Consider the following 16,462-nt stretch of genomic DNA (forward strand, 5'->3'; position numbering starts at 1 on the left):
GACTGTCAGTATCTTATCTGATAAATTCCACTATAAAGTATTTAACTCAATCTTTTCTTCATTCGCAGAATAACACCCTTCTAAAATTCCTTTTTCACCCATGATTTCTTTCCAAACCATAAGATCTGCAGAAGTTCAGACTAACCATCCACCACATAAACTACACTGGTTTGAAGGGTTTAAATAGATCAAAGACACCATCCTTTTGCTTTGACTAATAATTGTATCTTTTTTACTCTTTTACTCTTTTATTTGTTTCAGTCATGTGACTGTGGCCATGCTGGAGCACCGCCTTTGGTCGAGCAAATCGACCCCAGGACTTATTCTTTGTAAGCCTAGTACTTATTCTATTGGTCTCTTTTGCCGAACCGCTAAGTTACGGGGACGTAAACTCACCAGCATCGGTTGTCAAGCGATGTTGGGAGACAAACACAGACACACAAACATACACACACACACACCACACACACACACATATATACGACGGGCTTCTTTCAGTTTCCGTCTACCAAATCCACTCACAAGGCTTTGGTCAGCCAGAGGCTATAGTAGAAGACACTTGCCCAAGGTGCAACGCAGTGGGACTGAACCTGGAACCATGTGGTTGGTAAACAAGCTACTTACCACACAACCACTCCTACGCCTGTCTATAAAAATTTGTCTATAAAAATTTGTTTAAAAAAAATTCTTACTTTTTATTGTTTCCAGAAAACCTTTCATTGACACAATTGCCGGAGAAGCTTTCCTGTTTTATGTGAACAAGTTTAAAACAATCAGTGACAGTGTTAAACTTGGAGCTCTGTTGCTGGATGACTGCTACAACCCATTACGTGCATATTCAAATATTACAAGCATTCTGACTGGTGAGACCAAAATCAAGGATATTGGTACTTGTCAAGTCATTTCTCCATCCAATATTGTAGGTGTTGTTGGGTCTCTGTCAAGCTCTGTTACAAAAGCTATAGCTAATACATTCATGCTATACAAAAGACCAGTAATTTCCTATGCTGCTTCCTCTGAAGACCTAGATGATCGGATTTCATATCCATATTTTCTACGAACTGTCCCAAGTGATAATCAGCAAGTAAATGCTATAATTCAAATTTTGAAATTCTTTGATTGGAGGTATGTTGGGCTAATTTATGCCACAAACAACTACGGACTAAATGCAAAAAAACTTTTACTTTCAGCTGCTAAGGAGAACCAGATATGTATCTTCTCGTTTACAGGTATTGCTGCAAGCAAAACAAAAGCCAAACATAATGAATTTGATGAAGTATTTTCCAAGGCATTGATAATGAATATTAAAGTTATCATATACTTTGGCACCAGTTCCCGAACTGTAGATCTTCTTAAATCTTTGAATCAGAGGAAAATGCATAATTTTTTTACTTTTATTGGGAGTGATGCATGGGGGAAGAACCAGTTGATTTTAAGTTATGGCCATGTGTTTGCTGGCTCTATTATCATAACAGTTGATGGTTCGAAACGAGCTCTTTTACGTGAGGGAATAAGTTTCAAAAAATATTTAAAAGAGAGACATGCAAGTTTGAACCACTTAAAAAACCCATACTTTAAATATTTTTGGAACCAGTATATGTGTGATTCACCAAAAAATGCATCTACATGCACTAAGAAAACCTTTTCTGACGACGAAATTGATTTTTATGTAAATAATCAGAGAATCGTACAAACAATGAATTCAGTTTATGCAATGCATAACGGGTTAAAGAAAGTGATTAATAAAAACTGCGGTGGAAAAATGTGTGAAGAATTTTCAGCAGAAGAATTGGTTTCAACCATAAAAGAAACTGAAATATTCAACTCATTGGATGCTGTAAAAATGTTTGATTCTCATGGAAATGGATTGATAGGTTTTCAGTTCCACAATGTCCAATATAAAGATGGGAAATATATATACAAAAAAGTAAGTAGTTTTCTTAAATATTGCTATTTTTGTAATTTTTGTTTCACATTAAAATGTAAAATAACATTTATGTTTTTAAAATATCTTTATAACATTTCCTATACAGCTATTTCATTCTGGTGCCGGCAAATAGTTTCCAACCAAGAAGTCTAAGACAGTTTAAAATGATTTGTTGAAGAATACAAGATAATATCCAAAATAGTAGTGTTTGAAGTTACAGGATTATATTGAAGTTACTTTAAATAAATGGCCACTACACTTTTAATTGTTGATATTTCATAGTTGGCTTAGTAAAATAAGATGCATAGCCAAGTGGTTAGGTTGTTGCACTCACAATTGCAAGACTGTGGTTTCAAATGCCAGACTGGGCAGTGTAGCGTGTTCTTGAACATGTAATACTCTGTTACTTGTTTCAGTTATTTGACTGTGACCATGCTGGAGCACCGCCTTTAGTCGAGCTAATCGACCCCAGGACTTATTCTTTCTAAGCCTAGTACTTATCCTAGCAGTCCCTTTTGCCGAACCACTAAGTTACGGGGATGCAAACACACCAGCATCAGTTGTCAAGCAATGTTGGGTTGACAAACACAGACACACAAACATACACACACACATAATCTATATATATACATATATATGACAGGCTTCTTTTAGTTTCTGTCTACCAAATCCACTCACAAGGCTTTGGTCGGCCTGAAGCTATAGTAGAAGATGCTTGCCCAAGGTGCCACGCAGTGGGACTGAACCCAGAACCATGTGGTTGGTAAGCAAGCTACTTACCACACAGCCACTCCTATGCAATTTGGGCATCATATAAATTATTAAATTATGGAGAACCTATTAGTTGCAGTAATACAGTTTCAAGAGAAGCAACAGGAACAGCTACAGGATTTGCAGAAGCAAATATTACAACAACAACAGTTAAATGAGTTACAGTCAAGGTAGTCTGAAACTTCAGTAAGTCCGTTTACGCCAGACAGTGTGGTGAACTCAATTTCTGAATTCACTTATAATCCAGAGGAAAGTATTATATTTCGTGTATACTATAGAAGGTATGAGAAAGTTTTTAAGAAAGATTGCAAGTTATGGTCAGATGAGGAGAAAGTGAGGCTATTGTTATGCAAGGTAGTCCCAGCCAAGCATGAACACTACTGTAACTTTATATTGCCCAAAAAGGTGAGTGAGATTAGTTTCCAAGAAACTATTGAATTACTATCAAAGATCTTTTGTGACAAAAGTTCATTATTTAACACTTGAATGGAGTGTTGAAATTTTACAAAAACTGATAATGATGACTTTATTATATATGCCAGAATAGTCGACTGTATGTGTGAAAACTTAAAACTTCGGGAACTCACTCAGGATATGTTTAAATCCCTTTTCTTCATACAAGGACTTAGGGCAACCAGAGATAGAGAAATTCAGGCAAGGATTCTCTCAAAAATGGAGCATTTTTACCAACCTCTTGTTGAATGCTGCAACTGGTGCCCTACTGTGCCAACAACTGCAACTCTAGCATTTCTTCAGAATATGTTTTAAGTTCAAATGCTGCCAAGGCCAACTTTGCCTTTTATCTTTTCTTTGTCAATAAAATAAGTACTACTTGTGTACTGGGGGTTGATGTACTTTATTAGACCCCCTCCTGCCAAATTTCAGACCTGGTACCTAGAGTAGAAAGTATTATTATTATTATTATTATTCAGTAGTTTTATTTTTTATAGCGTGCTTTCACTTCACTACCGAGCGCAGCTCTGTGTGCCTTGGGTATGTGCTGTGATTTGTTGTGATGCTCTGATGGTTATTGTATGGAAAGTGTTCTGTGTAGGATGTGTGCAGTGCCTAATAGTGCAATTTTCTGTATGTTATATGTGTTTGTAAGTCCTGGTGTTTTTGTTATGTATTTGTCTGAATATTTTTTTATCATGCCTAATGCACCTACTATGATAGGAATTGTTTCTGTTTTTAGATTCCACATTCTGGTTACCTCCATTTCCAGGTCATTGTATTTTGAAAGTTTCTCCATTTCTTTTAGAGACACGTTGTCATCTGCCGGTATTGATACATCAATTAGAAAGCATTTTTTTCCTTCATGATCTCTGACAACTATATCTGGTCTGTTGGCCTTAATTTCTCTATCTGTGTGTATTGGCATATCCCAGAGTATGGTTGCTTTCTCGTTTTCTGTGACCTTTTCTGGTGTGTGCCTGTACCATCTTTTTTCTGTTGTTATTCCATAATGTTGGCATAGCTTCTAGTGTATGTAGGTTCCAACTCTGTCATGTCTGTGAATATATTCCTTCTTAGCCAGGACTGGGCAGCCAGAGATAATATGATTTATTGTTTCTTGTCCATCTCCACATATTCTGCAGTTACTTGTTATATTTCTTTTCATTACATGTTTTTGGTAATTTCTGGTGGGGAGGCTTTGGTCTTGTGCTGCAATTAAAAATCCCTCTGTCTCTGCTTTATTATTATTATTATTATTATTATTATTATTATCATTATTGCACAATGTAGTAAAGAACACAGGTACAAGATTTTCTGGGCAGGGAACACTGACGTGCTTGGTGGCATGGGTATACTTATCGCTAAGAAATGGGTAGATAAAGTAATTGAGGTAATCAGAGTATGTGACAGAATACTTAAGATTAGATTAGTGCTTCATCATGGATTAGCAACCATTATATCGGCCTATGCTCCTCAGCCGGGGCTACCCGATGGACAGAAAGACCGATTCTATGACACTCTACTGCAGACTACCTCGTTGACGAACGACAGAGACCTTCTCTTTGAGGCTGGTGACTTCAATGGTCACATTGGACGACATGCTGGGGGCTTCCATGGTGTACGTGGAGGCTATGGCTAGGGTTCCCGCAACGAGGAGGGAACCAGGCTGCTGGAGTTCTGCGATGCAAATGATTTTATGGTTTGCAACACTAACTTCAGGAAACCTACCAGCCACCTAGTCACCTACCGATCGGGCTGACATACCAGCCAAATTGACTACATCCTTGCCAGGAAAAGGGAAAGATGGCTGCTTATAAATGCCAAAACCTTCCCAGGCGAAGAATGTACCCCGCAACATAGACTGGTAGTTAGTGACTTTAGGATCAGGACTAAGAGGACAACAAGAAGACGACCAACATTGAGAAGAAGGATCTGGAAGTTTAAAGATCCTGTGAATGGATAAAGATTTAGGGACATGTTACTTGAAGCCTTTAACGAAGCAGAAGGGGATAGAGTATCACATGGGGTAGAAGGCAACTGAACGTTTCCAAGGGACAACCTGCTGAGAGCCACTGACCAGATCTGTGGCTGGTGGAAAGTCCCCTCTCGTCCCAAGGTAACGTGGTGGTGGAACAATGTTGTAGACAGGGCTATTAGAGAAAAGAGACAGGCTTGGAAGGACTGGAAGAATGGTGGTAGCAGGGAATTGTATCAGATTGCCAAAAGGGAAGCTAGGAGACAGGTCTATCTAGCCAGAGGGGAAGCAGATAAGAAAAAATTTGCCAATGTTCTGTGCTGTGAGGACCAAAGACTGGAGGTGTTTCATGTTGCAAGACAGTGTGTGAGAGAGAATTGTGATGTGGTAGGAGAGAAATGTGTTCACATGGAAGATGGTTCACTCGCACTAAATGAGGATGCAAAGAGAGAGGTTTGGAGACGCCATTATAAAAGGTTGCTGAATAAAGAAAATGAATGGGATAAAGAGAGTCTGCTGAATGTCGACCTAACAGAGGGACCAGCTATCTGAGTTGACAGTTCCTTGGTAGTTAAGGCAATTAGAAGCATGAAGACCGGAAAAGCCCCAGGCCCATCAGGAATCACTGCAGAGATGCTCAAAATATCTGGTCGTGTCGGCTATAGCCTAGTCACCCGTATAGTTAATCAGGTGATACACAAAGGAGTCGTACCCAATGACTGATGTAGCAGCATAATAGTCAACTGCTACAAAGGTAAAGGTGATGCCCTAGATACAAATAATTACAGAGGTATCAAGCTGTTGGATCAGGTAATGAAGGTTACGGAGAGGGTTATAGCCCAACTAATTAGAGAGAGAGTTAGTTTAGATGAGATGCAGTTTGGGTTCATGCCAGGGAAAAGTACCACGGATGCTATATTCCTGGTAAGGCAGCTGCAGGAGAAATACTTAGCCAAAGATAAGCCCCTGTACCTGGCTTTTGTTGACATGGAGAAAGCCTTCGACAGGGTCCCCTGATCCCTTATCTGGTGGTCAATGAGGAACTAGAGATAGATGAATGGTTAGTGAGAGCTGTGCAAGCCATGTACAGGGACACTGCTAGTAAGGTGAGGGTTGGCAACGTGTACAGTGAAGAATTCTGGGTAGATGTAGGGGTCCACCAAGGCTCAGTCCTCAGCCCCCTCCTATTTATCATAGTCCTCCAGGCAATAATAGAGGAATTCAAGACAGGATGCCCCTGGGAGCTCCTCTATGCTGATGACCTTGCTCTAATTGCTGAGTCACTATCAGAACTGGAGAAGAAGTTTCAGGTGTGGAAGCAAGGATTAGAATTGAAGGGCCTTAGAGTCAACCTAGCTAAAACCAAAGTCCTAATAAGTAGGAAGGTAGACAAATCACAAACGCCTTCAGGTAGATGGCCCTGCTCGATCTGTAGAAAAGGTGTAGGTAGAAACTCTATAAGATGCACCAAGTATAAGCTATGGACACATAAGAGGTGCAGCAATGTCAAAGGAAGGCTAACTAAGAAGATAGTTTTTGTATGTAGCAGATGCTCAGGAGCAATAAACACTGAAAATGCTCTGAGACCAACTTCTGCCACATTCCAGGGAGAAAAACTAGAAATAGTTGATAGCTTCCGTTACCTAGGTGACCAAGTCAGTAGCGGGGGTGGGTGTGCTGAAAGTGTAACTGCTAGAGTAAGAATAGCTTGGGCAAAGTTCAGAGAGCTCTTACCTCTGCTTGTGACAAAAGGCCTCTTGCTCAGAGTAAAAGACAGACTGTATGACGCGTGTGTACGAACAGCCATGCTACATGGCAGTGAAACATGGGCCGTGACTGCTGAGGATATGCGTAAGCTCGCAAGAAATGAAGCCAGTATGCTCCGATGGATGTGTAATGTCAGTGTTCATACTCGACAGAGTGTAAGTACCTTGAGAGAAAATCTGTACCTAAGAAGCATCAGTTGTGGTGTGCAAGAGAGACGTTTGTGCTGGTATGGTCATGTGGCGAGAATGGATGAAGATTGTTGTGTGAAAAAGTGCCACACCCTAGCAGTTGAGGGAACCTGTGGAAGAGGGAGACCCAGGAAAACCTGGGACGAGTTGGTGAAGCACGACCTTCGAACTATTATTATTATTATTATTATTATTATCATTATGAATATTAAGGTGGTGAACCGGCGGAATTGTTAGCATCCTGGGGAAAATTTTTAGCGATATTTTATGCATCTTAAATTTCTGAGTTTAAAATCCCTTGTACTAAAATTTGAAACTGTTATTGTCATTAGGGTGGCAATGTTGTTGTCATTAGGGTGGCACACTGGGCAAGGTGCTTAGCCACATTTCGTCCACCTTTACATTCTGAGTTCAAATTCTGTTGAGGTTTACTTGGCCTTTCATCCATTATTATTATTATATTATTATTATTATTATTATTATTATTATTATTATCATTATTATTATTGCCTTTGTGGAGGCGCATGGCTTAGTGGTTAGAGTGTCAGCATCATGATCATAAGATTGTGGTTTCGATTCCAGAACTGGGTGATGCATTGTGTTCTTGAGCAAAACACTTCAGTTCATGTTGCTCCAGTCAGCTGGCAAAAATGAGTAATGCTGCAATGGACTGGCATCCCATCCAGCTGGGGAACACATACACCATTGAAACCGAGAAACTGAGCCCATGAGCCTGGCTAGGCTAAAAAAGGCAGGATTTATTTCTTGCAATGGCCCTGTGGTTAGGGCAGCAGACTTGCAGTCAGAGGATCGCGATTTCGATTCCCAGACAGGTCGTTGTGTGTGTTTATTGAGCGAAAACACCTAAAGCTCCACGAGGCTCTGGCATAGGGTAGTGGCGACCTCTGTTGTACTCTTTCGCCCCGACTTTCTCTCACTCTTTCTTCCTGTTTCTTGAGTAACACTGTGATGGACTGGCGTCCCGTCCAGCTGAGGGGAACACATACGCCACAGAAACAGGGAAACCAGGCCCATTAGCCTGGCTAGGCTTGAAAAGGGCACATACATACATTATTGCCTTTGCACAGCTTCTAACGCTGGAGATGTGCTACAGTGTCAGCAGTTCACTACCAGTGAACTAAGGTAACACCTCTTATTTTTCGAGTGCCTTCCAGAGTATTCGAGTGATTCCAAGCAGTGTTGTTTTCTGCAAGTGCTCCACTCTTATTGTAGCCCCTATTTGTTCCACGTACTTCTCGAGAATTTTGCTCACTGTTCCCAGGGCTCCTAACAATTATTGGTACTACTGCTACGTTTTTCATCGACCACAACTGCTTAACTTCCCAAGCTAACCTGCCATATCTCTCGACTTTTCTTTCTTCCTTATCACACACCTTGTTGTCAGCTGGGCATGCTACATCCTAGATCCAGCATAGTTTGTTTTCTTTCTCAATTAAGACTATGTCCGGCTTCCTATTCTATTATTATTATTATTATTATTATTATTATTATTACTATTATTATTATTATTATTATTATTATTATTATTATTATTATATTGCATCTGGCTTATAATGTATCATTAATTCATTTTTCTCAAAACTCCACCAACATGATAGAATTCTGTGACTTTATTTCCCTTTGCTCCTTTTCATGGATGTGGTGGCTGTGTGGTAAGTAGCTTGCTTAAGAATGATATGGTTCCGGGTTCAGTCCCACTGCGTGGCACCTTGGGCAAGTGTCTTTTACTATAGCCTCAGGCCAATCAAAGCCTTGTGAGTGGATTCGATAGACGGAAACTGAAAGAAACCCATCATATATATGTATACATATATGTATGTGTGTGTGTATATGTTTGTGTGTCTGTGTTTGTCCCCCACCCCTTAACATCGCTTGACAACTGATGCTGGTGTGTTTAAGTCCCCATAACTTAGCGGTTCGGCAAAAGAGACAATAGAATAAGTACTAGGCTTACAAAGAATAAGTTCTGAGGTCAATTTGCTTGACTAAAAGGCAGTGCTCCAGCATGACCACAGTCAAATGACTGCAACAAGTAAAAGGGTAAAAGAGTGTACATTTCTTCGTTTACATGTGTACTATATATTTTCTCTTAATTAACAATTAAATTGAATACAAATTTCAAGTTTACATTATTTTTAACTTATTCTGCGGTAAACTTCTTTACGTTTCAGATTGGTTCATTTGGCAAAGAAAATGGTTTTACCCTTGATAAAACTAAAATGAAGCTTTATAATCATGATGGAGAGGAAATATCTGAATTGAAACTTGGGTGTTCTGAAAATGTTAATTGCTGCAATAACAGAACAATCCAGAAAGAACCCAAATCTTCAACTACTGATACTGGAGTTATTTTGGCTGCAGCAGGGTTCTTCCTTGTGATTGTTCTTATTGTCATTGGAGGACTTATGATATCAAAAATGAGAAGTAAGATAGTTTTCCTCTCTTCTTTTTTCCTTCCCTCTCTTTTAATATTTAAAATCTTAATTTTTTAATCCGTATTTTCTTCACCTTTAACCCTTTTGAACTTACTAACTTCTCTTTCCTTTTCCTGATTTTTTTTTTTTTATTATTGTCTCTTATCCTTCTTCCTACAACGGCTACTACTACTACTACAACTACTGCTGCTGCTTCTACTACAACTACTACTGCTGCTGCTGCTGCTGCAATTACTACTACTACTACTACTACTGCTGCTGTTGCTACTACTACTACTACTGCTGCTGCTGCTGTTACTACTACTACTACTACGGCTGCTGCTGCTACTACTACTACTACTACTACAGTTGCTGCTGCTGCTACTACTACTGCTGCTGCAACTACTACTACTACTACTACTACTACTCCTGCTACTACTACTACTCCTGCTACTACTACTACTACTACTCCTGCTGCTGCTGCTACTACTATTACTACTCCTGCTGCTACTACTACTACAACTACTGCTGCTTCTGCTACTACTACTACTGCTGCTGCTGCTATTACTACTACTACAACTACTGCTGCTGCTGCCATTAATACTACAAAAACTACTACTACAACTACTACTGCTGCTGCTGCTGCTCCTACTACTACAACCACTGCTTTGGCTACGAATTAGTGGATCAACCTTAGGCGTGAGCAAGTGTCTGTTACTGTGATGCATCAGTAAAAGAGTGGATGAAACCATTCCCTATATCATCAACAAATACTGTAGACTTGCCCAAAACAAATTATGGTGAAACAGTTAGGGGGCAAAAGTGTTACGTTGAAACTGTGTGAAAAGTGGGGTTTAGAGTGATGCAAGACATACGATGAGCACAAACTGCAGGGAATTGTAGATTTGGAGACCTGAATTAAAAAGAATAATGATGATGATAATGACGACGACAACAACAACAATAATAAATGCCCTGACGCAGTACCAGGCAGTGGCTCTCATGGCTTCTGATCTTAACTGATTGGAAGTATTATCATGTACATTGTTTTGTCTTGATAAAGAAGGTGGGCTACAGCAAATATTCTGCTCAATACCACAGATTTGCTTGTCAGTTGTTTGACCTTAACCAGTTGACCATGTCCTTTGGTGGCTGATGATATGTGCATCTCTGATCATGAGCAGAAGTAGTAGGGGAGCATCGTAGCCATGTGTTGAGAGGAATTCCTTGGGGTTTGAATAATTCATGTTTAGAAACATGGTTGTTTTGTTCATCATCCTTAAACAATCCTTATTCAGGGACCTTTTGAGTGGGATGGGCCTATTAACCTGAAGAAAATTCTAACTGGGCCCCATCTACAAGATCATGTGCTGTTTATCTTGATATGTGATCACCATGTCACACACATATGGTTGTGATGCCTCTGCCTGGTGTACCCTTATCAGACGGGTAGTCATGATGGGCTTTGTATATTTTACCCCAGTGTCACTTTGATGGCATGCACTGCTCTCTCACTCAGTAATAATAATAATAATAATATGGAAGTTACTGCCTGGAGGAATTGCAGAAGAACTGTATAAATTTCTTGATGAGAATGATATATTATCAACAGAACAAAAAGGCTGTAGAAGGAGATGCAGAGGTACCAAAGATCAACTTTTGATAGACAAAATGGTAATGCATGATTGTAAATGAAGGAGAAGCCTGGATTAACTACCACAAAGCTTATGATATGATTCCACATTCGTGCCTAGATCCGTTTGGAATTGTGAGGAATGTAAAATGGTTCTTGAAGAGAAGTATGGTGGGATGGAAAACTGAACTGATATCTTATGGAAGAAGCTTGGGCACCCTGGGTATCAGAAGAGGGATTTTCCAAGATGATAGCCTATTCTCACTACTTTTAGTTCTCTGTATGATACCTCTGACCTTGGTACTTACAAAAAGGAACCTAGAGTACCAACTAAAGGGAAAATCCCAAACCATCAACCACCTCCTCTTCATGGATGATTTCAAACTGTATGGCAAAGATGAGACACAAGTGAGTTCCTTGGTGAACATGGTCCACTGTTTTAGTACTAATATTAGAATGGAATTTGGACTCAAGAAGTGCAGAATAATCTACCTAAAAAGAGGCAAGGTACAGTTCCTAGCAGGAATAGAATTACCAAATAGAGACTTGATTAAACAAATTGAAACGGAAGGATAGAAATACCTTGGTGTACTAGAGTTCAATGAGATAATGGAAAAGGAAATGAAATAGCAACTAAGAATGGAGTATTTCTTAAGACTGAGGTTGGTGTTGTGCTACAACAATGTGGCAAGAATGAGCCATTGGGAGCTCTGGAAATCACGGCCTACAAAGTGCAAAGATGTGGTATGAGCAAACTCTAGAAGGTGTAACCAAAAATGAGAATTACAAAATCCTGTGGGATATAATGATCCAGTGTGATCGCCCAACAAGATATTGGAAACCAGACATTGTTGTGGTGAATAAAAATGAAAGAACATTTATAATAATCGACATAGCATGCCCTGGTGACAACAGATTTAATGTGAAAGAAGAGAAAATAAACAACTATGACAATTTGAAGTGGGAAATATGAAGGTTGTGGTCAATGAGGAGAGTAGACGTGATACCAATAGTAATTAATGCACTTACAAGTATCAACACTCAATTATCAACATAGCTGAAAAAGATCGGTGTAAATGGCAGCCAACTCTATCATGTCTTGATTTATACTCCACAGGTGTTAAGACTTTGCATCCAGCAGTAAGGTTTCTATCATATCATTGCAGAATTGGCATTTTGGATTTCCCTATTTTTCATCACATTGAATTGGTAGTGCTGGGTCAATAAGTTTTGATCTTGAACAGCTAAGATGCAGCCTTTGTTCTCAGCCTTTAGCCCTAAATAGAAAGATTGTCTTTACCTTCCCTGAGCCCATAGAAGTCGAGGCTTGATCCAATTTGAACTCTCCTACGAAACCACCATAATCAGACTGGCCAGATATCTTGAAACAACAAATGACTGAATGCTAAAGCACATTGAATATCATGAGAGGCATAAGAAGCTTCAAGAAATGTGCCCATCAATACCCTAACTAGAAAGGGTATGGTCTGGTCAGCCTGTAATGATATGCATAAGATCTGGTCATCAAATCTAAGTAGAGATTTCAAACTTAAAATCTTCAAAGCCACAGTCGAACCAATTCTACTATATGGCTCAGAAACCTGGATATTATCAAAGAAGCTTGAGAGGCGGTTGGATGGAGCCTACACTCGCTTCCTTATAAGAGCTCAAAATCTCTTGTAGAAGCATCATCCAACCAAAGCACAAATATATGGGAGATTACCACCTGTATCATCTCTTGTGGAAGGTAGAAGAGTCTAGTTTGCTGGACATTGTTGTAGTGCTGAAAACAAGGTAATTTCTACTCTTCTCGTCTGGAAGCCATCTGCTCACGATACCAGAGGGCGCACACTCTCCTACCCTGATGTAATCTCCAGGGATACAGGCATCCAGCAACAGGACCTCCGTAATGCTATGATGGACCATGAAGTCAGGCGTAACATAGTAAATTCCATTGTCTCGACCACGGTTGAACAATGATGAAGATTAGCCTTGAGCTCCATAGCACTGCTAGTTATGCTTCTGGTCTACATCAGCTTGTTTGCTACAGACCACATATTTGCCAGGCAGAGATTTCTCCTCCTTACTATTAGACAATTGCTTATGCATTTTTTTCTTTACCATTAATTTCACATTCTTTGCAACAACAGTTGCCACACTTCCCTCAGATTGTTCAGCCTAGGTATCATGCATGAGATCAAGAGCACATTTCTTGAAGCTTATTATGCCTCTCATGATATTCAATGTGCTTTAGCATTCAGTCATTTGTTGTTTCAAGATATCTGGCCAGTCTCATTGTGGTGGTTTCGTAGGAGAGTTCAAATTGGATCAAGCCTCGACTTCTATGGGCTCTGGGAAGGTAAAGACAATCCACAAATGCCTTTGGGTGGCACATATTATTACAACTCAGTAGCTTGTACGTTTTTCTGTCAATTTTCTTTACTTCATTAATATTTGAGTTCAACACATTGTAGCTATAAGTAACAACTGGATTTGCTAAAGAATTTATGGCTAACACCTTGTTATGTGTATTTAGCTCAGATTCCAGGACTGCTTGAACTCTCCTAAAACATTCATTCCTGATCTTCTCTTTCATGCTTGCATGCTTAACACCAGAACCTTTATTTATTTGTAGGTATTTGTAGGCTTGTTCATGCTCAATTGTTAATCTCTTTATTGCCCACAGGGAGCTAAACATAGAGGGAACTAACAAGGACAGACAATGGGTTTAAGCCGATTACATTGACCCCAGTGCGTAACTGGTACTTATTTAATTGACCCCGAAAGAATGAAAGGCAAAGTTGACCTCAGTGGAATTTGAACTCACAACTTAGCAGCAGATGAAATACCATTAAGCATTTTGCTCGGTCAATTGTATCAACATCTAACAACTGAATTTGTGGTCTTCAATTTCCCTTTCTGGAAAGTGTACTTTGCACACTTACCAAGATCAAACTTCATCCTAATATCATCACTGAATGCTTTCACAGTGATAAGCCTTGAAGCACGTTATTGTCTTTGCCATAGAGTTTTAAGTCATTCATATAAAACAGATGGCTTATTTTTGTATCAGATGTGAACATTTTATTTTGCTTATAAAATTTGTTTCCCTTCTCAGACATTTGTGTCCTTTGAGCTTTTGCTTGGAATATTTGTTTCAGGGTATCATTTATTGATATCAGCTCTTCCCTTGGTGTAAATCCATATTTTCTCTTCATCTTTCTTCCTTTCTTGGATTTTGCATCAATTTCACAGATTTGTTAATTTAATATTGATTTCCCACCTCTCATTATTTCAATCTCTTGTTCAATTTTACCTCTCCAGTTTGGATTTCTTCCCAGGTTTGCTTTCTTTGTTTCTTTTGGATAAATACAACTGGTTTCAATTGCTTTAGCAGATGTGTAAATAATTTCATTTAATTCAGAAAGATCAGCTTTTAATTCTTGTATGATTTCTTTTGTTACATTTAAAAAAAAATTTTGATTGGTAGTTCAGAGTTTATGAAGTGTTTCTCTATCATTCATACTTGTATGTCTTATGATTCTTAGCGGATTCAGAATTTTCTGCTTCATTTCCATCATAAACTCTCTGTGTTCTTCAAATATTTTGCTCTCTCACTTTCCTGGCTATCTTTTATCAGGTTCATTAGAATTTCTTATTTTTTCAGGCCTTTGTGTGTTTTGGTCAGATGGCAATCTTTCAATTAAGACTTGTGGTGGTCTACTCTTTTATCATTGTTGTTATTATTATTATTATTATTATTATTTTCCTTCTTTCTTCAAATTTTCTTCCTTTTCTTGCCACGTGTTTTCCGTACACCTAGGGCAAAGAAGCTCATTGTATGCATTCCCAGATTACACACGCAAATTCACAGGTAAAATGTGTATTTAAAAAATTAATGAATAAATAAATTCATGAATGGATGCTGTTTTCACAGAGATAATGCTCTTCTCAGTACATGAGCCTTTCCAGTCAACACGATTTTTTGCACTTCCTGTAGGGATGGTAAGCCTGGTGTCATTTTCAAATAGGTTTCAGTACCTTTTTTTATCATTCCTAGAGATCCCACAATCACTGGTACTGTAGTAGCCCTGAGATGCCACATTTTTTCAATTTCCATTAGCAAGTCCTTATATTTACTAATCTGGTCGAATTCTTTCGCCGCTATATTGTGATCGCAAGGAATACTCATGTCAATTAACAAGCACATCTTTTTTGTCTATTATTATTATTATTATTATTATTATTATTATTATTATTATTATTATCATCATTATTATTATTATTATTATTAAAATTAAAAGTGGTGAGCTGGAAGAATTGTTAGTATGTCAGACAAATGCTGGGTAGCATTTCCTCTAGCCTTTTATTGAAAATTCTGCCAAGGTTGACTTTGTGTTTCATCCTTTCAGCATCAATAAAATATGTACCAGTTGAACACTGGACTCAATGTAATTGACTAACCTTCTCTTTAGAATTGGGGGCTTGATGCCAAAATTTGAAAACATTATTAATTTATCTATTTGGTTATTTATTCATTCCATTAAACTTACAATAAAATATTGTCTTACAGATCATGGTGACGGTGAGACAATTCCGAAAGTTGTATATGGCGATTAACAAAATGCTTCCAGCCCGTGTTAAAATTAAGATATGAGATACAGATTATCCATAAGCTTAATAAGTGCAATGTTTCTTCTCTCTGTCTTTTACACAGTTTTCTCAGCATCAATATCTCTGAAGTAGCTAGTTACCTTTATTCTCCAACCATCTGACTTGACACACTTTTCTCTTTTTCCTGATATATTCTCATCTTATATATATTTATATATGTATATACATACATACATACTTACACACACACACACACACATATATATATACATACATACATACACATATATATATTTAGTTGAAATTTACAGAAAAACAAAAGATGAAGACAAATGTTTGAACAACAAGCAGGTGTATTAGTTTGATGCTCAAGAAAGTGAAAAAGTCTTTTATATTTCGAGTCTATGCTCTTCAAGAGAAAAGAATGGGAAAATAAACAGAGAAGAATAAAAACTTCTGGATTTAGCGATGTATATATATCATCATCATCATCATCATCATTTAGCGTCCGTTTTCCATGCTAGCATGGGTTGGACGGTTCAACTGGGGTCTGGGGAGCCCGAAGGCTGCACCAGGCCAGTCAGATCTGGCAGTGTTTCTACAGCTGGATGCCCTTCCTAACGCCAACCACTCCGAGAGTGTAGTGGGTGATTTTATGTGCCACCGACACAGGTGCCAGACGAGGCTGGCAGACGG

The 16,462-nt window shown here is 38.7% G+C and overlaps 1 protein-coding gene across 2 annotated transcripts in view; it reads left to right on the plus strand.

Annotated features, from left to right (window-relative positions):
- The window catches only part of LOC115210858, a 50,602-nt gene extending 34,585 nt beyond the window's left edge, over positions 1-16,017 (plus strand). The window contains exons 6-8 of one of the 2 annotated variants that reach the window (XM_029779614.2): positions 709-1,927; positions 9,277-9,529; positions 15,726-16,017. In XM_029779614.2, coding sequence (XP_029635474.1) covers positions 709-1,927; positions 9,277-9,529; positions 15,726-15,772 — 1,519 coding nt within the window. In that variant the 3' untranslated portion in view covers positions 15,773-16,017. Of the gene's footprint in view, positions 1-708; positions 1,932-9,276; positions 9,530-15,725 lie in introns of those variants that run through there. The other variant, XM_036501916.1, reaches the window with a different exon arrangement.
- The last annotated feature ends 445 nt before the right edge of the window (positions 16,018-16,462 follow it).

This window comes from Octopus sinensis, linkage group LG4 (assembly GCF_006345805.1).
Source record: "Octopus sinensis linkage group LG4, ASM634580v1, whole genome shotgun sequence".
Classification (NCBI taxonomy): domain Eukaryota; kingdom Metazoa; phylum Mollusca; class Cephalopoda; order Octopoda; family Octopodidae; genus Octopus; species Octopus sinensis.